Source organism: Pipra filicauda, unplaced genomic scaffold (assembly GCF_003945595.2).
Source record: "Pipra filicauda isolate LSUMZ 115617 unplaced genomic scaffold, ASM394559v2 scaffold181_size1560634_pilon, whole genome shotgun sequence".
Lineage (NCBI taxonomy): Eukaryota > Metazoa > Chordata > Aves > Passeriformes > Pipridae > Pipra > Pipra filicauda.
In genome coordinates, this window is record NW_024104289.1 from 1492079 (window position 1) to 1518931 (window position 26853).

The 26853-nt window shown below is 44.5% G+C and overlaps 2 protein-coding genes and 1 long non-coding RNA gene across 3 annotated transcripts; 2 read left to right on the top strand and 1 right to left on the bottom strand.

Moving 5' to 3' along the window:
* Positions 1-386: 386 nt before the first annotated feature.
* Positions 387-5334, top strand: TMEM52B (transmembrane protein 52B). Its single transcript, XM_027711696.2, has 5 exons — positions 387-1081; positions 1662-1705; positions 2405-2443; positions 3421-3587; positions 4025-5334. Exons 1-5 carry the CDS (start codon positions 1028-1030, stop codon positions 4273-4275), a joined length of 555 nt encoding a protein of 184 aa, XP_027567497.1. The 5' UTR covers positions 387-1027; the 3' UTR covers positions 4276-5334.
* On the bottom strand, positions 5330-6907 carry LOC113982996. The gene is made up of 3 exons (XR_003538953.2): positions 6719-6907; positions 6046-6142; positions 5330-5482 (listed from the first exon to the last, which is right to left on the bottom strand). It is a non-coding gene; the product is annotated as an uncharacterized LOC113982996 (long non-coding RNA).
* Positions 6908-9443: 2536 nt separating this feature from the next.
* LOC113982994 (gamma-aminobutyric acid receptor-associated protein-like 1) lies at positions 9444-18091 on the top strand. Its single transcript, XM_027711698.2, has 4 exons — positions 9444-9609; positions 12916-12994; positions 14017-14135; positions 15384-18091. Exons 1-4 carry the CDS (start codon positions 9520-9522, stop codon positions 15447-15449), a joined length of 354 nt encoding a protein of 117 aa, XP_027567499.1. The 5' UTR covers positions 9444-9519; the 3' UTR covers positions 15450-18091.
* The last annotated feature ends 8762 nt before the right edge of the window (positions 18092-26853 follow it).

A 26853-nucleotide genomic window follows, 5' to 3' on the forward strand; every position in this document is an offset into this window, starting at 1 on the left:
CTAACAGAGATTTTAAGCAGCTCTACCAGACAGAGAAAATTAATGGGTCATTGAATGGAACCTGCTGACATAATCAGCTGCAGGACAAACAGTATCTAGGATAGGAGGATCAACATGTATTCCCTGTGATGGAAGGTGTTTAGGAGGGCTTGGATGGCCATGCAGGAATTTGGGTGAGGGACCTGGGAGTGAAAACTCTCAGCTGCAGGACTGACACAGCAGGAGGCTACCAGGTAAGAGGGATGGTGGCAGAGCCTTAAAATGGGAGGCAGAAGAGGTGCTGAATATGTATATATATTTATATATATAAATATATATGTATGCATATATGTATACACACACATACAGATCTACACGTATACCTGTAACTTCATATATATATATATATATATATATATATATATATAATGCTATATATATTTATTATATTGCAAATTCTTTCACTTCAAAGTCAGTAGATTGGATCCACACAGGTAGGACAATGTGAGTGCCAGGACAGAAAAGGTACTGGAGGAGGGAGAGGAATCTGAACTCCAATTAAAAAGGTCAATAACACGACCTTCAACCCACTCCCCTGAGGGTAGGGGCGGGGAGAGAAATAATTGGGAATGAACAAACTCGGAGACCCTTTCTGCTCCTAGAAGGGAAGGGTCAGGTCTGCAGAGATCTCACGATGCCCTTCACTGAACTAGTTCAACATCTAAAGTCAGAACTTGTAGCTACTGCTCTTCTGATCTGACTGGAAGGCTTTAGAAATCCCTTCAAGACAGGGAGAGGAACAGGCCAACAAAAAAACACAGGCAGAAACGATCAGGAATTGCCAGTGACAAAGAGGGAAAGAGAAAAAGCAAAAACCTGAAGGGCAGAGGACAGAAAGGGGTAGAGTAGGAAGAAAAGACTGGATTCAACACACAACACGGAACCTGCTCCTTCTCCTGGTCGCTGGGCTGGTGAGGATGAACTGAAACTACGAAGGACAAGAAGACTTTGAGCAGCCTGAGACACCAAGAGGCCACAGAATCACCTCATGGGAATGCACAGCTCAGACATGATCTGCTTTGTTTTGGGATGTTCTTTATGGGTAAGTCACAGCTCACATTCCTCTTTGTGGGGTCTGGAGTTACCTTGGAAAGATGGAGGGCCAGTAGCACAAAAATTTTCCTTGATGTTTGAAAGGACTGCATATATAAAAGGCATGGAAGATAATATTTGCTGCTATTCCAGGGAGGGTAACACAGAGCTCAGGGCACCTGAAAGAACGAGAAAGGTAAGAATGCTGGAGGGACAGAGCAGAATTCATGTCAGTAAATTACATGAACCAGGGTATTTAAAGGTTCTTAATATTGGAGCACGGAGAAGGATCATGAGCTTGTGGTAGAGAAAGGGAAAGTTGTGGTGAGGATGAAGGTAAGAGAGGGTTTGTGCTGGGAACAGTACTAAACAGGATTTTACTGACTACAGGAAGTTCAGATATGAAACAACGCAGTTGGTACCACAGTAACTTCAGATCTGCAGCAGAATACAGGATGGAAACAATGGAAGAGGCATAGCAAGACATAGGAGATTCAGACTGGTAATGGTCCAGGTAACAGAGATAAAAGTTGCAAATGCCAAAGATTTAATTCACTTGGCTGTGTCTTTTTTTGTTTTATCCTTTGTAGTTCCCCCAAGTAAGAGGTGAGGAAGGCTGCCTCAATGCTGAATTGTAAGTATTTGTCAAAATTGCTGGGTTTTTTGAGAAAACAATGAAGGACAAAGGCAGTAGTGGACATCAGTGTTATGACTTGATGGTTGACATTTTCCAGAAAAGCTTATTTAATTGTGAGTATTAAATACTCATGTAAAATTTCCATTGCTTTGAATGTGGTGTATTAATCACTGGTTTTATTGATCAACATACTGATCATATGGTAACATTCCTGCTGCCTATTTGCACAACTGCAATAGTTAAGAGCTTTCTGGTGCAATTTCAATTGACTGAGATTATGAATTTGGAATTGAACTTTCCTTGAAAAAAAAATGGTTTGAAGTATACTGCTTTGGTGAATATCACTATCAGTGATGTTCTTTGTACGAATGACAGAATAATTATATACTGACAAAAAAGACAAAACAAACTTGAATGCAGGTCTCTAAGGTTTGCAAATGGAATTGGGCAGGCATAAATATCAGGAGAGCAATAAAGAGACAAAGCCAAACAGAAGGGAAACCCACCTACAGGGAGATTGATGAGGTTGAACAACTGTATCCTCCCCAAAGCACAGTGAGTTTCTCATCACTGTGCCACCTGGGAGTTGGACAATAAGGGAGGAGCATGAGGGGAGATGGAAGAAGGTGCCACAGGGATCTTCCCATTTATTTGGTATTCCGTGGATAACTATCTTTTGTACCTTCTTCTCTTCAGCTGTGCAGGCACAGAGTGGGACCGTTTGTGGTATATCTGGTAAGATAATGTACTTTTACTCTAAATATCTGCACCTCTAGACAGTTCCAGTAGCAAAGAGTGGGATTAAATATGACCTGCTCAAGTGTGATGCCACTCCCCACTTCCCCTTGGGATGCTCTAATGCTCTACAGTAACCAGGCAACCCCTTAGTTATCCCATCATCTTTAACAAATGTTGACTTACCATCCTCCTTTTTTATTCCACATATTAATTTAGGTGTATGAACACCATTAATAAAGCATTCATGGCAAAATATGCCTTTTAAAAGATCCATTATTTAAGTCATTTCAGTCTAATTCCTTAGTAATTCTCACCGGGATGAGATTAAAAAGGACAGTAGTTGTTGAACATCTAGAAGGCTGCATTAATATATATAATATATAATATGTATTTATCATTAATAATTAATAACAATCTATTGGTTTTTATATATATATATATAATATTTTTTAAAGAGAGAGAGAGAACATAGCCAGAAGATTGTGAGATCCAATTTTTCCTCCCTGCTTTTCACTCATGACCAGTCCAGTTTTTGTCCCCCAGTAAAAAAGAGATGCTGACAAACTGAAACAAGCCCACTGGAGAGCCAGTAATAAGGACCAGGTTTCTTCAGCCTGGAGGAGGCCAAAAGTGCAACCTAATTTTAGTTTTCCACTACCTAAGGGGGATCTTAAGACATAGAGACTTCTCAGAGGTGCTCACCAGAAGCACCTGTGGCGGCTGGCCAAGCTGCATACAGGAAAATTCTGATTAGACAGAAGGAAAAATGCTTCCCCTGAGGCTGGTGCAGCACTTGAACAGGTGCCTGGAGGGGATGAGGGATCTGCATCCCTGGGGAATGTCCAAACACTGCTGGACAAGGCTGCAGATGTTTAGCTTTGAGGTCCAGCCACGCTTCAAGCAGTGAGAGACATTACAAGGTGTCCTCCAAACAAAACCTTTCTGTCCTAATTCTGGGTGCCCTCCCTTTCCAGGGTGGTGGTGGTGATTGGTGGGCTCCTGCTCCTGTGTGGCGTGGTGTCTGTCTGTGTGAGGTGCTGTTTTCAGTGCCATCAGACAGGGGACGAGTCGGGGCCGCAGCCCTACGAGGTCACCGTCATCGCTTTCGACCACGACAGCACCCTCCAGAGCACCATCACCTGTGAGTTGGCTTTGAGGGGTGCTGGGGACTTCAACACACCACAAGGGAAGGGCTGCACTAAGAAAAGCCCAGGTTGTGACACCCCAAGGCTGACAGAGGGAAGTTCACAGCAGGATGGAGGGAAAGCAGCACCTGTACATCCCACAAATTGAGGTGCTCACTCCTCGTAGCAAATGCAGCCAGACGGAGAATCAGCCCTGAGACACGTTTGGGTGGAATTAGGGCAGCTTCAGGTCTCAGTGGCATTTCAAGAGAGAGTAATTGTGGGATGTTATTGATGGGGTTTCACGCACACTCCTTTTAGGGAAGGCTGAAGGGGCAGGAAAAGGAAAACACTCAGGCTGTAAGGGTAGAAAAGCCTGTGCCCTGCAGATGCACTCCCTAATCACATGATGCTTTCAGGATGAGGTAAACAGCTTTTGTCTCCTCCCTTCCAGCTCTCCACTCGGTGTTCGGGCCTGCTGCCAGGAGGATATTAGCAGTGGCACGCTCCCACAGTGCTGCCCAGGGAACACCACCCCTCTCGGGGTCGGACACTCCCCCGGTGTACGAAGAAGCCCTGCACATGAGCAGATTCACCGTGGCCAAGGCGGGCCAGAAAGTGCCAGACCTGGATCCCGTGCCAGAGGAAAAGCTGCAGATACCTGCTGAGGGCAAGGATGCCCGGCCAGCCCTCCCAGGACAATAGTGTCTGGTTTTAACTCATGGCAAATAATACGGAACAGTTACATGCAGAGACTAATTCATCTGGGCAGGGTTAGGAATCTCAGATTAACTTCCTTAGTCTAACAGGAAGGGGGGGGTGGCTAAAATTCAAAATATTTTCAGAGCTATGGTAGTTTGATGCCTCTTTCTGTCACCTCCGTGAGATGGTTGGCCACTGGCATTCTCCAAGTCCATTTATTAACACACAACACCAGTAGCAGAGCTGGCACAAATAAGCAGGCAGCAGGATCAAGGTGCTGAGCCATTTTGCAGGCCAGTGACCTGCAGGGTGATGGCAGAGGCGTCTCATTCCTCCTGCCTCCAGCCTGAGTTTCCTCAGGATGGCAGAGAGGATTTCAAAACAAACAAAACTCAAACCAAACCAAACAAACAAAAACCACACCAAAGCAAAAAGACATGTGAAAAGGTCTGTTAAGACCCAAAAATAACACCAAACTTCTGGAAAGTGCCAAACATTTATAGTCATTTTTAAAACAATCTGCATGTAAACAAAAGACAGCATATATACAGACAGTCTGTGCAGTATGTGCCCTAAATGTCCTCCAAGATACAGAGAATGAAGACAGTCTGGTTCTGAATAGGATATATAGCAATTCTGAAATAGTAGCCTGTTATATCTGAATTAAAAAATATTATATAGGTGCCAACAGATCAAAGAAGAGGAGGAGCAGGACCCCTGCCCCTGCAATAAAGCTCAATCATCTTTTAATTGCATTCATATTGTATCATTTATTAATTCCCACTGTTGCTGTCAAAACCAGACCAATTTAAGTAAGACCATTTGAAGCATTTAAGCCATTTCCCATATAGAATAATTTGTGAGTCTCTCCTGATCGATACAAATATGCTGAACCATCCAGAAATGTTGATCAAAGTGGATGAACATGGGTATGGACCACCTGTAAAATGTTTTCTTGGGTTAGGCAGTCAGGAGAAGGTGAGTGTTGAATTACATCAGCGTTGTCTCTACCCCAGGTTCTGCACTTGAAAACATTAAAGCAGAGGGAGATCAAATATCAAACGATAAGCAGCCATGAATTTATTGATGTACATGTTAATGTTGATATGAATGCCCAGGACACAGATATCACATCTTTCTGAAACACCTGCATGGCCCTTCTTACTGAAGTACCAAATTCTCACTGTCCCTAATATGCTGGTCTTCTTTCCTGTGAAATACAGAAAATATGGTTATTTTGCAGATAAGGAGAACAAGGACAATGTTGGACAAGGTCCAACAAGGACAGGGTCCCACATGTTTTTAGGGACTTAACTGCTGTTGAGATCAACCATAGAAAATTTTAGAGAAGGTTGCTAAGATCACTTCAGGGATAGAATAAAGCTGAACTGAACAACCCAAACATCTTTGATGATGTCCCAGACCTTGCCCAGTCACAGGAATTTTGTGTCTAAGGGTCTTGATCTCTGAGGTTATAAACTTCTTCCTGAATTGTCTGGTCATCCCCAATTGTATCATCAGTGAGTGATAAAGTGGAATGGAAAAAATAAAGAAGTGACATATAAGTTTATGTCCCTTCTGCTGTACAGCAGGCTTGAATCATAGAATCATAGAATGGTTTGGGTTAGAGGGGACCTTAAATATTGAGTTCCAACCCCCTGCCATGGGCAGGGACACCTTCCACTAGACCTGGTTGCTCAGAGCCCCGTCCAACCTGGCCTTGAAATAATAATAATAGCAACTGTTTGTGGAACATCTTGTCGAGTGACCCACTTTATCAGCTGCTCTCTGAAGTCCTGTTCAGCCATGACGTGTCCCCCAAGCTGCAGAACATTTCCTGGAAGGCTCTTGTTTACTCCCCGGGGAAATCCTGAAGCAAGCAGAGACATTTGAGTCTGCTGAACGTGCGTCAAGTACTACCAAGCCCAGAAGACTTCCTGGAAGTCTTCACAGTCGTTTCCAGGGGGAACGGACTGTTCCTACTCCACCTCCTGCCTGCGAAGCCCCAGCTGTGCAGGCATTTAACACACGGTGGCAGCCCCGCTCCACAGGGCAGCAATCCTGCCTGGCAACACAGAAATGCTCCATTTTCAACAATTTACCATAATAACTACACCGCAATTTTTTCCCTAATACGTGCAATGATAAGGGACGTTTTTAAATTATTAGTTTTCCTCTCCTCTACTATCTTAAATATCTTAACTTCTATGAGATTTTTTTCTTCTGTGAATTTTTCTAATTGTCTTTAAATCACAGAATATTCTGAGTTGGAAGGGACCCACATGGATCATTGAGTCCAGCTCTTAAGTGAATGGTCCATGTGGGGATCAAATCTGATTTTGGTGGTTTTAGCATTGTGTTCTAACAAACTGAGCTCCCTCCTTCTTCAGTTTCGGGGGAAAAGTTACAGGTCAGTTGTCCCCAGACCTGATTTCAGCTGTTTTACCTGCTGATTTCCATGTCTAACTCTCCAGTCCCTTCCCATCTGCTCATATCCTTCTTTGCTTGTCTCACTCGTGGTTTTCAGGTGCTATGCTGGTACCTTGAAGGGGTTTTTTACTGGCAAGACATCTGAAGTATTTGAAGTGACAATAATGATAGATATAACTTCACTTGCTCAGGGATTGTTTCCTACTAAACTGATTTCAGGCGAGCCCATAAGACCCAATAAAACACCAGATTACAACAAACAAAAAGCAGAAGCAGACTACTCTATTTAAACATAGAAGGTTGTGTAAGAAAGCAAAGACCAGGCACAAGTGACTGGAGACACTTCGCTCTTGCTGGCAGATCTGTTACAATTCAAAGTTCTCTCCTCTGAAGTAATCCAAAAATGAGGACAGAGTCAAAAAAGATCACATGTGTTCTGTGAAAAGGCAGGATTTTGCTGTCATTTGCTACTTTTCATCATGCCACAAGATATGTTCCTTAATCTCCTCGTGACACCATTTTTATGAGTTTAAGCCACTTGAGCTGAGGCTGGGCTATACAACAAATTTGGGAAGAACAAGTGGCTTTTTTTGTGAAAAATAAGAAACTGTAGAAAAATAGAGCAGTGAGGCAGCACAGACAACACAGAGTCCTTTTCTGGAGGAAAGGAAAACATACACACAATTAGACATTGTTTGGTGGCAGTGACTAATCCTGTGCCCTCATCCAAGACCAATGTGCCCCGACTGGCTCTGAAGTCACCAGACCAGTCGTGAGGGGTAAGGGAGAGATGCCAGGCAGGGATGGACATCAGGCAGAACAGATTCACAAGTGCTTCCAGGTACACCATGTGTAGTTTAATCCCCATTCAGAGTACAAAGTAGAAGTGTCCTGACAAAGAGAGGCTTTGATATGCTGAATCCACAACAAAGGCTTAAAAAAAGATAAAGCCAGCCTGTGGAGGCACAAATGGAGTAAGGTATCCCACGGGAGGTACTAATGAAAGAAATATCCAGGGGAGTCCAGACCTACAATTAGCTGAACAGCATTGTTGAGCAGGAGCGCTGTGTGGTACAGCACAGGCTGCAAACCCTGCCCCCAGGTTCTGTGCAAATATTTTTATCTCCTGCTTCTATGGCTACAGCACTGGCAGCACTGGGGAAATCCCTGTCAGAATGTCCCTCTACACTGCAGACACAGTAGTACAGTACGTGCTCAGAGCGGGTCTGACGCTCTGGGTTAAGAAAAACTACATTGTTTTGATAGCCTGTGGGTTGTGCCAACCCCATTTCTAGTTCCTCCCTCTAGCACATGGATCCATAACATGGGGTTTGTCACATGCCCAGGGGATGACACTCTAATACCTCTAAGTCAGATGTTTAGCTGTTTGTCACTGCTCCTGCGTGTCATCTTCCTGCCTGCTGTTTTTCCAGTGATGTTGTTGTTATTATTGAAGCTGGAGGATAGATCTGGGAACTCGGTGCCTGATGAAGTGGGGAAGCAGGAGGGGCGGGTCCGGTGGCTGCACATCCAGAGCTGCATCATCAGGACAGGAAGACAACAGCAAGATTTGTGAATCTCACCTCACGTGGGATTTGTTGGGAGAAGTCATTTAGCAAACCACTCACAGGCTGTGTCTTTCCATCAGGACAGGGAAGAACCCTGAAGCTTCTCCCTGGTTTGTCATCAGCAATTCAAACCTAACAAGGCTCAGCTGCCTTGTGTGCAGTCCTGGGGATGGAAACAACCATTTACAGCACAAAGGGAGTTTGAGGTCAGTCTGTTAAAATTGCCAGGACATGTTGGTGGCCTGGGTGAAACAGGCCAGAAAAGTTTCTCTCTTTTGCCCTTGAGGACAAACCTACCTCACCACAGACCTCCAATACACTTTGCTGTGCTGCCAGCAGTTAGGAAGCAAGGAGGTCAAACACAGGAATCATGGAAAGGTGCAATGCCACAGAACCAGAATTTTCCACTGGTCAGAACCCTGGAATTCCTTCCATCTTAGGCTATTCCCCATTGGACTGCACAAAAATAGCGCCTTCTGATGGATCCTCTGACACCACCTGGCAACTGTGGGGAAATGGCCACGTGTCCTGGGACAGACAGACACGGGCAGTGGGGACATCTCCCAGTGACGTCACAGCGGCAAAGGGGCACCTCCCAGTGACGTCACAGCGCTCAGCAGTGCAGCAGGGCACCTCGCCGTGATGTCACAGCGGCAAAGGGGGGCCTCCCCCTGATGTCACAGGCGCAGTGGGGCACCTCCCCATGACGTCACAGCGGCAAAGGAGACCTCCTTGAGACATCACAGAGGCAAAAGGGGCACCATCCCTGTGACGTCACACTGGCAGAGGGGAACCTCTGTGTGATGTCACAGCGGCAAAGGGGGACCTCCCTGCAGGCCACCTCCCCATGACGTCTCAGAGGCAAAGTGGGACCTCCTTGTGACATCACATCGGCAGAGGGACATCTACCCATGACGTCACGGCAGCAAAGAGGGACTTCTCTGTGACATCACAGCAGAAGAGGGGCATCTCCCCATGACGTCAGAGAAGCAAAGGGGGACCTCCCGTCACAGAGCTCTGTGGGGCACCTCCCTCGTGACGTCACAGCGCCCGACGGGGCACCTCCCCGTGACGTCACACCTCTCGGCGGCACAGCCCGGCCGCAGCGGGGGCTCCTCCCCGTGACGTCACGGGGGAGGGGCGGTGCCGCCGTGACGTCACCGTGAGGGCGGGGCAGGGCGGGCCGCGGGCAGGGACGGAGCCGCCGCAGCGCTCGGAGCGGAGGCAGAGCCCAGCCCGGCCCGGCACCATGAAGTTCCAGTACAAGGAGGACCACCCGTTCGAGTACCGGAAAAAGGAGGGCGAGAAGATCCGCAAGAAGTACCCGGACAGAGTGCCCGTGAGTGCGCGGGGGCTCCCGCGGGGCAGCGCCGGCCCCGCCTTTGTTCTCCCTGCCGGCGCCTCCCGGGATTGTTCTGTAATGCGGCGAGAGGCGCTCAGTGCCGATGGCCGGACCCGCATCCCCGGCTCCCCCTCCCTGCGGGGTGGCCACCTCCGCGCTGGGGGGGTGTAATGCACCTTTTTTGGGGGGGTCCGCAATGACTCGACGGGGAAGACGCTGCCCGTCTTTTTCTGCGTGGTGTTGATGAGCGGGGAAGGAGCTTATCCTGGTCTGTGAAAATGGAGGAGAACAATGAGTGGGTTAATCCATCGTAGGAAGCATCATCTGTGTCCGTGTCATCTCGTATTTCCCTGTATTTTTATTTTACTGCCTCCTGGCTTGTCTTTTCAATATATTCTTGCTTTGTTCTTTTCCTTTGCATTGAGCAAAAAAATTATACTTCTCAATCTTTTTGCGCCCCGGTGGACAAAATGTCCCTCAGAATGCAAGGTCATCCAGCTAAACTTTGCTTCCTCATTCCCCATTGCCGTACCTGTGGAAAACTTCTGCCTTTATAATTATTAACAATAATTGAGGGAGAAAGAAAAAAAGAAATGACAAATCTAATTAGTCGTGTTTGGGTTGGTTTGTTCTTTTTTTTTTCCTTTTTAATAAACCTATTGCAAATGTCTTTTCTTTTCCATCCCCACTGGAGAAGTCTGCCCTAGATTTACTGCGTGCCAAAAATACTTAGACACCCCTGTAAAACTAAGGACAGGGGGGAACAGCTACTAAACCCCATGTTTTCCCTACAGGCTAACAGCATATTTTTTATCTTGGAAGTGACCCTCAACTGGACTTGAAACAAGTTTTTGGAAGTCAGTGTTTGGGTGCATTTGGTTATGGGATGCCTGCCATGGCACAGCAGGTTGAGTAAATCAGTAATGAAGTGTGTGTGGTTTGGTGTCTCGTGGTGAGGACCTGCGAGGTCTGAAGTGAGACAGGCTGTAAATTGAGGATTAACATGGCAGGTTGTGCAGCAGGCCATGATAAGCGTCTCTGGAAGAGCCCAGGACCAGGCCTGGTCTGGCAAGAGGTAAAGGAGGTCAAGACAGGGGGGCATCATCAGACCTTTATTAAGAAAACCAGGACCAAAATAACAAGGTGTGCTGTAGTTAAGGTTAGATGGAAATGCTGCATGGCAAGGCCCAGGGGGGAATTATTAAGGGTAGCCTGTAGTCAGAGCTGCATAGGAAGCAAATGGATGCAGCAGCCTGTTCTGCCCTTCCTGACAGCAGGATCCTTGTGGATGTCACTGGTTTGGCTGCCCACACTGCAGCGCCCTGATACATCTCAGCACTGTGCTGAGATTTTACTGTTGGCACGGCCCTGCATTACCACAGTCAGCACTCAGCAGCAGAGGCACAGATAATCTATATCTGCCCTCTGGATTATCTTTGTAGGGGGTTTTGTGTGTGTATGTGGAGGGTTTAGTGCTTCAGAAGAGATAACCTGCGTTATCAGGCACGCCGACTACAGTTGCCAGTCAGATTAGCAGGGCACCTCCACTCCTTCCCTGCCTCTTTGCAGGAGGGAGATCTCTCTTAAGCTCGGTGGTGATCTGAGTTAAATCTTCCCTAAATCTTCCATAGGGGCTTAGAAACCCCAGCAACACTCTCACCTCTTCCTCATAGGCATGACTTGTTCTCCTTTATCATCTGGTGACCAAGCCACCCTGAGTCAGGGCAGTTCTGCTTGCCAGTCATTTTTTTAATTGGGGGCAAGTGCTAAAAGTTTCTCTCCACTGCAGTTTATTGTGTTAGATACTGCCTGGTTGGATGTGCTGGTAAAAAAAAAAATGTGCAAAGTGTTCCTGTTGAGTGAGATTGTGGAACTGTCATTCCTTCGAGGCATTTACCAACTGCATCTTGCACAGAAATGCACGTCCTGTACCACAAACTGCCTGAAAGAGCTTGAATACCTTGTTCTAATTTAGGTACTTGAAATCCTTGAAGTAGCAGAGACAACTGTGTTTCTATTTTAAAATCAGACTTGGAAATTTCAGGGGATTTGGCTGTGTTGGCCACACTCAAATGGAGCACAGGCAAGAGATGTCCAGGCTGGGATCTGTGGGAGCACGGAACCCTTAGGAATTAGTGCCACAGTGTCTCAGTTGGAGTATTTACAATTACAGGGTCTAACAGAATTAAAAAGTTGAGGAAGTTCATAAAATCCAGCTTTAAGATTTAGTTTGCATGGTCAAAATGGCCCCTGCAGAACAGCAAGCCACACAGATGGAATCATGAACTCTGACCAGTTTAAAAATACATATCACAACAACAACAAAAAAATGAGGCCTGCAATTTTTTTCTGCACAAGCCCAGTAGTTCCAGAGGTTCCAGTGGAAGGAGGTCAGGTCACTTTGGAATACTTCTTGCTTCTGAGGTAAATATTTGCCTAGCTCTGCTAACAAAAATTAACTTGTAGCAGAAGGTCTCTTGGTCTGTTTGACCTTAAGGCTGTCGAGCTTCATATTTTCCTATATTATAATGACATTAGAGTATAATGAAGATTAGTGGTTTGTGTCAAAGGTCTCTGTGGGTCCAGTTGCCCAGATGGTAGGCTGGGTTTAATTATTAGATATTTATATAAATAAGGAAATGTCCGTAGCTGTATGAGGTGTGGATAATATCCATATTATTATCCACTGTAATATCCCTTTACAGGATATGAATATCAGAGCAGAAGATACCTAATGAGGAACTGGAGATTTTTAAAATAAATTCCCCAATGAGCTGTAGTTTGTCTTTAATTCTTCATTCTAGAGCCCTTGGTATTGGTGAAAGTAGAAATTAGGATGTGGGACTACTGGGAGTAGGGCTGATTTTGTGCAAGGCAGTTTGGAACTGTAACCTGGAAAGTTTAAGTTACTTGTGATACTTCTTGTGTTCATGTATTGGCCTCCTGACAGCTGCTTCATACAAAATTAACCTGAATTGGGAACATCAAGGTGTCCTGATTTTTTTTTTTTTTTCCTCAGCCATTATGGTTTATTTTTATGTCTGTGCTGGACTCCTTTTTTCACTCACTGTGCTTACTGCTGCAGTCCTGGGCTCCCAGGACAGCTACTGTTAGTGATTTTAAGTCATCTTCTCACCTGTCTGTTCCTTAATGCTGTGTATTTGTTATGGATTCAATAAATAGCTAAAGGCCTGGTAGCACCATCAAAGGATAATATCCACTGATGCTTTTTGGACCATTTTGTTTCATGATATTCATGTTTGTTTTCTTGCTTTCTCTCACTCTCTCTTTCTCTTCCTCCAGGTAATTGTGGAAAAAGCACCAAAAGCCAGAGTACCTGACCTGGACAAAAGGAAGTATCTCGTGCCTTCTGACCTCACAGGTAACAATTTCACCTCCTTTCTTCCTGATTTTCAGCGAGAAAGCCTCAGAATTGCTTTTTACTCTATGATCAGCACAAAGAAAACATCCAGACAGGCTCAGCATCTTATCACTACCCCGTTTCACCTGCTGTCCTTGTTGGATTTATGTACCTTCCAGCTGGATTGCAACATGGAGAATTCCCTGAGGTGTCCCACTGCCTTGGCTGCCACGGCCGTGTCACAGCTGAGTTCTGACCATGACTGAAATGTGTATCATGGGCAGCAGCATAATCATCAGCCAGTGATGACCAGAGTTGCCAGAGGCTGTCTCTTCCTTGTTGCAGGAAGAGACAAGTTCTTGAAATAGTCCCATCCTTTTCCACCCCTGTGGTTAGAGTCATAGCTGCAAAGTTCCTGTTCTGAATGGTCACGGTGATTTTGTGTGTGATTACACTGGTTTTTATTGAAGAACCTGAATGAGTTAAAAGAACAGCATTTCTCCTTTTTGCAGTATGGAATGGACTGTGAAATACTTTCTTGTGCAACACAGTTCAAGCAAATAGCAAGGATAATTTTTTTTTTAGGAGTGGTATGACCATGTGCACCAAGGCTAAATTCCCTAAGGTGTCTTTGATCTGTGGGATTTAAAGGTTAAGCTAGTTAAGGGTCTTCCCACCAATCCCCTCAGTAGAGCATTTCATACCATAGCATGGAGTGTGGATTTACAGGGTACGTGGCATGAGGTGTGTACCTGAGAACCTGCCAGCTCCCAGTGGATTGGCTGCTGATGTGATGAAGTAACTGCTTGCTTTTACTGCTTTTTTGTGCCCTGCAAAGTTCATTTTCTCCTACTTTTTATATACAGCATGTGCCTTCCACCACCAAAAGAAAACAACCAGGGTTAGGGTTAAAAAACAAAAAAGAAACAGCAACAACAAAACAAAAAAAACCCAAACCAAAACAAAAACCCCACCAACCAAGCAAACAAAAAAACCCAACCAACATTGTTTCTGCATCTAAGGCCTTCTCTGTTCCTCTTCAGTTGGTCAATTCTACTTCTTAATCCGAAAGCGGATCCACCTGAGGCCAGAAGATGCCCTGTTCTTCTTTGTCAATAATACCATCCCTCCCACCAGTGCTACCATGGGCCAGCTCTACGAGGTAAGTCTGGCCCCTTCCTCTCACCTTTTGTTGGAGTTTCCAGAAGAATGCACTGCTCAGCTGGCAGTGGGTTCAGCTTGGTCACAGGTGCTTGAACATGGACCCTCTTGCCCTGAGCTGTATCCCATCATCTGTCCAGGGAAGTTCCATCCCACAATTAGGAGCCTGGGGAGCCTTATCAATTCAACTGATTGTTTGCTGTTTGAAAGGGTTGTGGGGAGTTGTTGCCCCAGCAACATGTTGGTCCTGCTGTTTTGACAGAGTATGGAAATAAACCAGTTTATATTTCACAGGAAGGATTGTGTCTGGGGCAGGGAGGGGGCAGAACATAGGCCCTGGCTTTCCTGTTTATACAAAGGAGATTTCCTTTCAGCCAGTAGAAGGACACAATATCACTGGGCAACCAACTGTCTATAAATAGCTTCTTAAGGAACACTTATTCTTTGCTTAGAATTAGTTTTTCATTGCTTATGCTGTATAAGTAAGGACTATGTGGGATGCTGTGAATGTTGCTGCCCGCTGTTTCTGCTGAGCACTGTTATTTGATCGACCTTAAAGGCATATTCAGTGCCCATCAGAGGAATGTCTCTTAGTTATACAGCCACTATGTCATGGGTGATTTGCAGCCTGCATTGATTTCTCCTTGATTTCTCCTTCTGCTGTGTTAGTGCGTTTTAATAAGAGAGCTGCAGCGTGGTGCTGTGAGCCTTGTCTGACCTGTCACCCTTTGACAATCACTGGACTCTTCCTCAGTGTGTGGAGTGATGAAGATAATAAAAGATAAGGCAGGGAGTTTTCCAAGTCTGAACACGTCAGAGGAAGCTGTCTGACTGTCCAGAACTGAGACTGACAGACTTTTTGTGTCAGTGTAATCACTGAACGTCTCAGCTCTACTGTCTGCCTGTAAAACAGGACGTAGAAATGCAGCCACATGTCAAAGTGTTCTGAAAAATTAAAAATACCATCTAGAGGTGACTTTTTGACTTGTTTAAAGCCTACCAAGTCTCTCCTCTCCATATGACTCTTCAAGTAAATTCACTGTGCCCAGATATGTGTCGTGCCTGCACTTGGAAGCAGAGCTGTGACCAGAGAGAGGGAGCTGGGAAGCGAAGCCTTCGATGTGAACGGGGAGAAACAGTGAAAGAGAGGTTATGCCCTTTAGTTACAGTGCCCTCTGGGTTGAGCTTTTTCACATGTGGTGAGTTCCAGGGCTCCGGTTTGTTACTTTGTCCCTTTGCCCCCTTGCAGGATAACCACGAGGAGGACTATTTTCTGTACGTGGCCTACAGTGACGAGAGCGTCTATGGCAAGTGAGCAGCAGCCCCCCAGGCCTGCAGGGTGGATGGACTGATGGAGTGGGTTGGCAGGGGAGGGGGTTGTTGGAGAGGCAGGAGGAGGATGCATGAGAAGAGGGAAAGAGAACTGGAAGTGAACCACCGTGCACACTGTCATCAACTTCCACGCATTAATTATAACCATTGTTTTTTAAATCAAGGGAGGGAGGGGAGGGGGACAGGGTGGACTGGAAGACTAACAAGGGGTTCCACGCTGAGGGATGGGGAGACTCCACTGTTCACAGTTCTTCCCTTGCCACAGCTGGAGGTAGTTAGCTAGTGCTGGAGGCTGCTGGACAAGGCAGTGTGGGGAAGCTCCAGGAGAGTGACTGGGCAGGATGGCCATTCCCACGTAACCCGTTTACTGGATGAAGAAGGCATGCCATGTATTGTACACTGACCCTGTCATGTCTTGCCCATGGCACGAGCCACGCTGCTGTGAGCGTTCAGTGAGCTGTGAAATACTTCACTCTGCTCTCACAAGGCTGCCCTGTGCTGACAGTCCTCACTCCAGCTGCTGCATGTGAATTGTTCCAAGGGTATTGTGTTTCCCATCACTTCCATCAGTATTAGAAGGGCTGACTCTGTCCACCAGTATTAGAAGGGCTAACTCTGAGGGCTGGGAACTCAGCTGTGAGACATGAATGTTGGGGAAAGGAAGGAAGGATTTTTTAAGGGTTTTTTTTTCCCTTTGTTGCTTTAATTGCAACTGCTGGACAGAAAAATCAGAGATGGCCGTTTTGTTCTTTTCAATGAAGTCAACTGATAAACTCATAAGCACAGGGCTAGGAAGGACCTCAAGAGAAGGACTAGCCCCCACCAGCTCTGAGACAGGACTGAGTACACCAAACATGTCCACCATGGCTGCTCATCACACTTGTTCTTACTGAACTTCCCTGAGGAAGACCCTGGAGGCTGCTGAGATTGACTGTTCAGTTCCTAGCTAGCCTACAAATGAGATTGCTTTTCCTGGTATCCTAACTTTAGACTCCCTTGCTGTGCATTAAGACAACTAACTACTAGTGGTCTTGTTATTGATGAACACAGAAAATTATCTCTCAGTGTTGTCCTTGTAGCAGTCTTCTGCAGATCTGAGGATGGCAGAAGTCCTGTGGGTTTAACCTTCCCTTCAGCCTCTCATCCCTGTACAGCCCTTGTACCACATGCACAAGTGGAAGAAATCAGTCACTGCCACGTGTGTTTTGCTGGCTTTTTGTGATTGGATAATGGTGCCACTCTTTGCCACAAGAGAGGTTCTTTTAGACTTGAAGGGGAATAGATTATCTGTAGATTTTTTTTTAATTATTTTATTTTAAACCAGTGTTGTTCTTAGAAAGGTGCCAGGTGGGTGATGTCCTGTGCAAGCCTTATGCTGTCATGCCAAAGCAGTTTTCTTCCCAGTGGCACAAACAGCAGATTTTCCCATAACTGCCATAACTGTGATGAAGGAATGGGTTTTGGAGAGTGAGCTGACTTTCAGGAAAATTCTGGGGTCTCATCTAAAAATCAGAGAACTAGACCTGAATTACTGTAAACATTCCTACATTTAAGAGAGGGACCAAGAGGGAGGAAAAAGCAAGAAGGATGAAGAACACAGGCAGACTCCACAATAAGTTGAAGGTGTTTGCTCTATTGTTTATAAAGTTAGATCCCAGTTCCCTGTGTTCCTCATGAATGAGAAATCAAGATGAGTGCTCCTCTGATTGTGGGAAACAGGAAATCAGGTTTCAGCCTTCTCTGAGTGTTGTTATGCAGAGGTGCATGAGGCAGAAGAGCTCAAGAGAGTGTCAAGGGGGAGTCACTGGCAGAACTGTGGGAAGGTCAGGGAAGGCAGTGCAGAGGGGCAGGAGGGTTGCTCCCGGTGGGCAATGGAAAGTAGCAGAAGAGTGGGAGAGAAGGGAGGAACCACAAAGGATGTAGAAAGACTGGTCGTAACAGGCAGACAGAAAATGAGGGAGCAGAAGATGAAATGGGGGGTGTCATATCCCCAGTGTTACAACCCTGAACTTCAGGTTTGCTGTTCCATCCATCTGGAATAAATGTGTTTGGATGAATTGTACCTACTGCCAACTTGGGTAACTTCAGTTTTCTGCTTCACTGCTCAGTCCTCTCTTTTAGACCCACTCCCCTTCAACTACCAGGCTCTCTTCACATCCTTTGGGTGCAAATCCGTATCATGTTTTAGGAAGTTCTGAATTTTCTGAAGCAGAGAACAGACCCAGGGAGCTTTCTAGGGTAAAAGACAGGAGACAGGCAGCTGGTGTGCATCTGTCTGCTACTGTCCCACTTGTCCATGTGTGGACTGCCAAGCACGCTCAGGGGAGAAGGAGTTGGCATCTGGGGTGCTTGGTTTTGTGTTCAGACCTCCCCTCCCGCTGCTGGGTTTATAAATGACATGTGGGACTAATCACAGCTGTTTGTTACATGTAGAGTTTACAGTTTAGTTCTTTTAACAGTTCTTTTAACTGGATTGTGGCATTTACTTCTGGTTTTGTGCTAGTCCGGTATTGTACGAGGTAATGATGGTAATTTTTTTGTGTTGGTTAGCTGCAGGTTCTTGTAAAATAAAGTTCAGACTAGAGCTTAATCAACCTATCAATAAAGATGCATTTGAAAATCACAGATTGGTCCAAAATGGGTGACTGACATTTCTTTCCGACATGGGCTTATATATAAAGGGACAGCTTTGCCAGAACTTTACTACTATTTTTTTTGCTACTTTTGCTACTACTTTTTCCCACTGCCCCAGATTTACTCAGTCCTGTCTACCAGGACAAGTCACTCATCTCCTTTTTTTGATGATACTATCACGTACACACCTAGCTCTGTCTTGCCATACCACCAGTAGGAACTTTAATTAGACCTGGATGATGTGAGAAGGTTTTAAGGTGCATAATGGATGCACTGAGGCTTTTTCTGACATTTTAAGGCCCTGAACAGTCCTTGCCAGCTGATGGGGCCTCAAGAGCATCACCAGTCCTGACTGTACATGCCAGGCCCCAGAGGGGGGTCACCATGGCCCAGGACTGTGGGCATCTGTCCTGGCATTGTCCATTTCAGCCCCCTCAGGACCGATTTTGGCCCCTGTCCTGGTGATGGGTCTCCAGCTCCCCACAGCCCTGCCCAGCTACGAGCCCCGCTAAGCCAGGCCTACAGGGCCATCCCCATGCCCACAGCCCTGCCATCGCTGGGCCTGAGCCTGAGCCTGGCCTGCCTCATACCACAATGAGCATTATGGATGGGGCTTGTGCCTGGGCCTGGCCGCCCTCCCTGGCCGTGTTGGGGGCAGTGGAGCGGGTCCCACGGTGCCCTGTCACACATCCCTGTGGAGCCGCTGGCCCTCGCTGGCCCATCCCGGCTCGGGCTCAGGTGGGACTCCCAGCGAGTGTGGGAGAGGCCCCAGGGCCCTCTAAAGATAGGAAAAGCAAAGCTAGGGAAATCTGGGACTCCTTGAAAAGGCAGCCTGCAGGGGTGATAAATCAGGCTGCTCTTCCTGGCGGATATTGGAGCGCGGAGAGGGAAGGAGTCCTGCCGGGAGCTGCCGTTTGCTCAGTGCCAGAACTCGAGTCGGGAGCTGGCAGTGCACGGGAGGAAAGGGATGTGTGCTGTCACCTGGGGAGGACAGGGATGTGTGCTGTCACCTGGGGAGGAAAGGGATGTGTGCTGTCACCTGGGGAGGACAGGGATGTGTGCTGTCACCTGGGGAGGCAGTGACAGACGTGCCGCCTCTGCCGGTCCCTGTGGCCCGTGGGGGTGCTGGCAGCAGGAGCAGCGGAGATGGGCCCTGAGGAGGAGTGACCGCCGGATCCAACCCTGCCGTGCTCTGAGCAGGAGAATTCCTTGGAGTGCTGAACTCAGGAATTGCAACACTGAAACCCACAGGAACAAAACCTGCTACGCTTAATAGGATCTTCTCCTCCCCGCTGCATACAGAGTGGAACCACTCTGTGAGCTTCTGTTGAGTGCCGAGGGCGAGGCAGGAATTCATCCTGCACTGGAGCCTGCCCAGTGCAGCAATTTCTGTGTTCATACCCACTACTGTGACTAAAACGTGCTCCCCTCACATGGCAGGAGGGTGCTGTGACTCCAGTCAGATGGGCATAGATCAGCTAAAAGCTTACACTATTAGCTGAAATAATTTGAATTTCAGATTCAAATACAGCGCAGGTTTTTCTGTGTGGGTTGTGGCATTGTCTGCTGGTTTGAGTAGGAAACCACTATGAAGTATGTCTAAGTAGCCCTCTCCCACTCCCCCTCTCCCCCATTTCCTAGGAACATGGTGCCACGGTGACATTTGTACCTGCCATGCTGTGTCTGTGTCAGTGCCATCACGGAGAGGCACAAACACAAAATGTGCAGGCAAGCATTTACATTTACCTATTTACTGCGTGTGATTTGCCTGGTCCAAAGGTGAAACATTATCCTGTGCTCAAAGGCTGTTTCATTTATATCTGTAGCCTTTGCTCTGTGGGTTATAGAAATGGTATTGAAGCAAGGCCTGGGGGAAATGATGGGCTCAGCCGGTTTAGGAAGGCTGAGTAATTAATTCTCTGCCTTGGTCACTGTCACTGCACATGGGATCCCTTCTCCAGTCATCCTGATGCTTGTTTTGGAAGGAAACATTCTCCTGGAGCAAAGACTACCTAAGGAAAGAGATGGCCTTAAGCATTAGGGCCTGACAACATCACTGTGAAGGATATATATGGGTAACATAAAAGATCCCAAATTATGCTAAACACTGGTGTTTTCACTCCATAAACCAGTCATGTGAAAGAAGTGCTGATTAAAACAGAAATAAGGCCATCAGAGGGACAAAGTGCAGCTCATTGTTGTCACTCAATCTCAGATAAATGCTCCCCCAGGATGAGCCATAGAAAGGGCCTAGGACTGACCCAAGCAGGACTGACCCAAGCAGAGCACACTGACCCCAAACAGCAGCTGACCCAGCTTGTGCTGCCAATGGTACAAGTCCCAAGGATTTGTGTTCCTGGAAGCTGGCAGGCATCCCAAAGCACAGCTCAGGCCTGGATATACAGGTGTTACAGGAAATATTCTCCTGAAAAAGCTGGATGTTGCAGCACCTTTCTGTAAAGCAAGGGTCTGATTCTCCCTGATTTTACTCCCTGGCCAATGTCATCTACATGTTGCATTGTTCTTTGGGAATGAAAGGATTGCTAATCAATGCTATAAATAGAAGAATAAACGCTCTATGTGGAAGCAGGAGGAGAATGCAGAGATCCTGATTTTCGAGTGATGACATTGCTGGAACTGCATTAAGGTTGAAGGGACTGGATTATGAGCTGAAGGAAAAACTGATCCAGTTCATCTCCTCCCCAGTCTTTATTCATCCCTACAGCTTAGAGGAGTACCCCAGGATTTCCATACCCACTGATGTCCAGCCACCTTCTCTCTCAGAGATGATAGAAGGCTGAAATCTGTTCTCATGCAGCAGCACCTCCAATCTCCATTACCTGGGGTACTCCTCTAAGCTATGGAGGGAAATAAAGACTGGACAGGAGATGAACTGGATCAGTTTTTCCTTCAGCTCATAATCCAGTCCCTTCAACCTTAATGCAGTTCCAGCAATGTCATCACTCGAAAATCAGGATCTCTGCATTTTCCTCCTGCTTCCACATAGAGCATTTATTCTTCTATTTATAGCATTGATTAGCAATCCTTTCATTCCCAAAGATACTTGGCAGCCAAACACTGAGCAGGGCTGAAAAATGCCTCACATCACATGTCATTCCCACAACAAATACACACTTCTTAAACACACCACCTTGACAAGTACGGTGTGTACAGGCAATCAGAAAAGAAAAACAGCAGGATGTGCACCCAGCCTTTAGGATGATGGACAAACATGCATTATGCATTAACAATACACTCAGAGCAGCTGGAGCCAAAAGCCATGTGCCAAAAATAGCCACTGGAGAGTGGAAATCAATAGGGAAACACTGGATTAGGAAAAACACAGAGGGTAATACGGAGTCATGGGCTTCAAGTGATTGCAGAAAAGCTTGCAAGTGTAAACTCTGCAGATATGAAGGGCAATAGAATAAAGTTTTTAGGAGAGAAAAACTAGGAGACAATGGGCAAAAGGACAAAACAAGCCTTTTAGAATGGGAGCCAAAAAAGGCAGGAGTCAAGCTGCAATGCACTATGTAAGAATGTACATAAAAATGATTGAGGGGATGGTAATATAGGTTAGAATCTGAAATAAGTATTGTTCCATTTTCCAGTGGTTGTTCAGAGGTAACGTTGGAATATTTCAGCTCTCACTCACAGTTCATTTGTTCCTGGGGGCATATAACAGAAAATGAGCAGTGACAGGTCTGATCACAGTCTGCATTTTATTACTTCACACTTACATAATAAGTTCTATATGCCAGTCTCTGTTCTTTCAAAAATACTGATCTATTCAGACTTCCAGTGGCCCAGTGGGGTAGTTCTTGTTTTCTCCAGTCTGCTGCTGGGGAAATGGAGGTGCAGAGATGTGGACTGACTTGCCCCAAGGCCATACAATGAAACAGAGTCAGGACAAAAAAAAATAGCCTTGTCCTCCTGATCCTCAGCACTTTTAATAACAAGCTTGTACTCTTTACAAAGTAAAATTTGAGTTGTGGATCCTGTATATTCATATTATCTTTAATTAATGAAAGAACCCCCTGATCATCTCTGGGAAGAGACTGTTGTAACATTTTGATATTCGCCACTCGTAGCCTGGAAAAGCTCTGATTTCTTTGCCAAAACCAGCAACAATAAGGTGGTCCCTGCTCCTGACATACTGACAAGAAAACACTGCTGAATTGTCTTTGAGCAGTAGTTCCCTCCAAAGCTCATTGTTTCATTTATCAGTGCCTTCTTTCTCTGGAACAAAAAAAAAAAAAAATCACAGTGCAAGCCTGGAAAAAGTGCTTTTTCTTCTTGTCATTTGCCTTTTTTTTTTGGTTTTTCTGGCAACTTAAAAGTACTTAGCATCTGCTCTCCTGTTTTATTATGAACAGGTTTCATAAAATTTGCAAACTTTTGGCTGTTCCAGAAGGCAGAATCAGGTGGATGTTTGGACTGATTTCCGAGCTCCTGAAAAATCACAGAGCTGCTAAGGCAGGTTCCTATTTTGACATATTGTTTTATTGTAATATTCTCATACTTTCCCAGAAAGCAGAAAACACACACAAACATGGTTTCCCATGTGGAATAAACTGCAATTCGATGGAGTGCCCTGACACTTCTCTTTGACTCAGGGGTTGCAGGTCCGTTGCTCCCACAGCTTGGACATTTTCTCTGCTTCCTGCAGCTGCTATTGGGGTTGTCCAGACTACAAAGCTACAAAAATCTCCTCTCTAGCAGCATATTTCTCAAACCAAATAATGAAGAAACAATTATAAAAGGAAAGTAAGCTGTTGCTCCAACAGATTTAAGAAAGAGCCCCAGCCACGAAAGGGAGGAGACGTGAGGGGACACATGAAAGAAGTCATTGCTGGGGATATCCACTGAACCTGAGCTGGGGGAAGAGGAAAAAACCTGTTTACCTAAACATTTGTTAAATTGTTTTGGGTTTTATTCCCTCAGTGTCCGAGTCATTAACCAAAAGTTTGCACTAGTTGGCAATAAATTGAATAAAACTCCCCAAGTCAAGACTGCTTGGCCATGACAAGGCCCTTAATCCACCTGGGAAAAGTGTCCAAGGCCTGCCTGCTGGCACAGCTTGTTCATGCAGCAGTTCCAGCTCAACGTCAGCCTTCTGTGTGCTGGGGTCCCCTCCCTCAGGAGGGGACTTACTGCTGTCTGAGAGGGCCAGGAAGTCACAAATTACTTCATCTTCAGGTCAGCCAAGGCTGCTTTAAATTTAGATTTAGATTTAATATGTTAATTAATGGTCTCTTCTGGCTACAATTTGGGGATAGTGTGTTTTCTGTGGAGTTTTGTACTGCCTCTTAAAAAGTACAGAAAAAGAGATGGGGTGAACTAGAGTGAGACAGAAAACCCCCAGTTATCCTGGTTTTCCACTTTTAGATAATTTTATTATAAGCATTTTCTATTAAAAACTCATGTTTCAGTCAAAGAACCCAAATAGCCACTGCTAATGTAATATATTTATTTGTCTGCCTGATGTGGGGTGTAGGAGTTGTGAATCTCAATAATAATAATATTATTATTTATTATTAACAAGTTATTATGTCTTAATAAATTGTTGTTTATTAATAAATTATCATTTGTTAATACATTAATGTTTATTGATAAATTATTATATAGATTTATTAGTAGTAGTCTGTATAAAGATGACTCTTCCACACTTTGGAGATTCACAACTCCTACACCCCATAAATATATATATAATCATATATATATATTAATCATATATATATATATATAATATATATATAATATATATATTATATATATATAAATCATATATATATATAATCATATATATTATATATATATAATCCATATATAATCATAATTATTATATTAAATTATTAGGTATTAGTATTTTATTTATTAACATATAATATATATTATTATCATTTTATTATTATATATTATTGTATTTTGTTATTTGTATATTTGTTGTATTACTGTTAAATTTATTTATTACTAATATATTTTAACTATAAATAATGATAATAGTAATAGCAAAATAATTATAAAGGACCCAAGACATTAAGTAGGACCCTTGGGATTCACTGCTATGAAATTTAGAGTCTGTAATCCTCAAAATACTTGGGAATCTCTTCTGCCAAGCTTGTGCTTTATTAGTAAATATGATTCAATTCAACTTTTTGTACAAAAATATATTAATAGATTTCATAATTATCTCATTTCATTGTCATTTGAAAAGAAAAAACAGAACAACAGAATTAATCAGCAGGTCTGACTCACTTCTGTACTTTATTTGATGACAACTGACAAGATTCTAATAAAGAAGTAATGAAAAAAAATTAAAAGGGAATTTAAATGAATTAAAAATATAAAAATACCAGTCTGCAGAAATAGCATATTTAATTGGGACTTTATTTCAAACATATTACTTAATTAGTAGTTGATTACTGTTGCAAAGCATATTTTAAAGGTTCAAAGTGCTCAGAACTGCCAGGTCTGACAGAGCAGTGCTCATCCACATCTGCTCCTGTGGGAGGTTGGTAATCCAGGGCTATTTTACACACATGATGTCTCCTTCTGCTTTCCAAACTAGCTGGATAAAATAACACCTATTCTCAGCAGTCCTCAGCTGAAAGTTCCACCCCAAACCAGAATATTGCAATTAATGGATATTTCACCCTTCTCATACCCAAAATGCTGGCAATACTGAAGTTTTTTATTTCCCAGCAGAAAATCTTCAAAGTTCAGTGACAAAATTCCTTTCTTGACTTGGGGGGAGTCGAAATGAACCCAGGAAAGCTTTGTGTTGGTTGTCCCTCCTCCACTTCCCATTTCAGGCATCATCAGTCTGGCACACGATGCTGAAAGGTGATTTTAGGCTGGGCAGACTGAAAGAATATTAAGTAAGGCTGCTACTTCTTTCTTTTTTTTTTTTTTTTTTTGCTGCCTGTGGACCCAGCTGGGAAATAATGCAAGATTTGGAAATGAAGCTGGAAACTAGACGGAAAAAAACCCCCATGTTCTAATATTTCCTAACATGTCCTACGGGCCAGCAAGGCAGCAGATGGGAGACACTTGTCTGGGTCTGACATATGTCACTATGTCAGGGTGTTCACAACCTTGTCCACTGAAAACTGCTGAAAAATAAATCAGATTATTATGACAGATGGCTGTTAATAGCTCCTGAGAACATCCTCCCCCACATTTCCAAGCAAGTGCCCTCCACTGGACGTGTCCACACAGCATTAAGCGTCCCAGACCACAGGGAAAAGTTCCCCACTGCCTTTGTGATTAATATTATTAAAGAGACTAAAAATAACTGGATTGTTTAACCTTTTTTTTCCCCTCAGGTTTGTTTTTTTTCTTTCCTGGCACTGTGTATGCAGTGCTTTCAAATTGTATAAAATACCATCAGAAAAAAAAATCATGCTTTTAATCCTTTATCACACTGAAGGCAGAGTGGAACAGAAAGTTAACAGGGTTATCACCAAGACAAAAAGCTCAATAATCAGGGGAGGCTGTCAGGTGGCAAAATGCTTGAATGGGCATTGTAAAAATATATGAGGGTTTAGATGTCAGTCTTGCAAAATTACAAACAACAGGCAAGGCATTTTAAACAGGAGAGTGCTCCTCAGAGGCTGAAACAACACCCCAGATGAAAAGAATTTAAAAGCCAAGGATCCTGCCTGGTTTACTTCACATTCTGCCAGGAAGAAACACAGAAAATAACAGTATTTATTGAAGTATTTGGAGCACCTCTGCTGTTTGTCTCACATGCTGCGTTAGTTTTTTTGTAACTCAGAGCTATTAAAGAAAACTAATGAACAAAAACAAGTAGCTTTGCAAAGTGTTTCTTAACACTTTGAGTCCTGCAATGGAGTACTGGAAGAAAAAGAGGAATGAAAATGAACTTTCAAGGGCAAAATTTTCAAGTGAGATGGACCCAAATCCATAAAGGTAAATACAGCACCCTGCACAGAAATAATTACCACAGAAGATGGAATTTGTGATAAAATTATTATAATCCAAAGCAATTTGCAACAAGAAAACCAAACCAGCCTTTATTAACATTTGGAAAGCAAAATTACTGGATATCAAACTGTAAACCACAGAAGACTTTAAAATTAGTTTTCATGACATCACCAAATGAGCCATTTAAAGTTTTGCGTACTTTCTTCTTAAATCCACGTTTTTTGGAAACACAAATGCAAGGAATTCACTGCCTTAGCTAGAATTGGGGCTGGAATTGCACAAGTCATCCTTGGTTTTTGTATTTTTTGTGTGTTTTCCCTCAGAGCTGATGGAAAAATGTCCCATAAACAGCTGTAAAAACCCCCCAAAATAAGCCAAAGAGTGGGAACCCTAGAGCTGCCACATCTTCAGCCTTCTGTTTTAAACGAGCCTCCTGGACAAATCCTCCAGGGTTTGTTCCACTGGGGGGGGGAGGTTTTGAGTATAAATTATTGATTATAAATTTTTTTGATCTCAGTGTGTTTTTCAGGGTCAGTTCTGCCTTATGATGGGGAAAGGGGATGTGACAGCCCCCAGCTCCCCACGTGAGCCGAGATTCCCACTCTGGGACAGCAAAATTCCTGTTACTAAAATGTGACAAATCCCTCCACAGTTTTATTTTGATTTTTTTTTTTTTACTGATACGTACATTTTTTCCTCTACTGATCATGTAAAATATCTGAGCAAATTAAGAATTTTGCACAACCCTTGGCCACTTTTGTACGTCTCCTTATGTAAAGGTAGGACACAGAGTCTTTTGATGT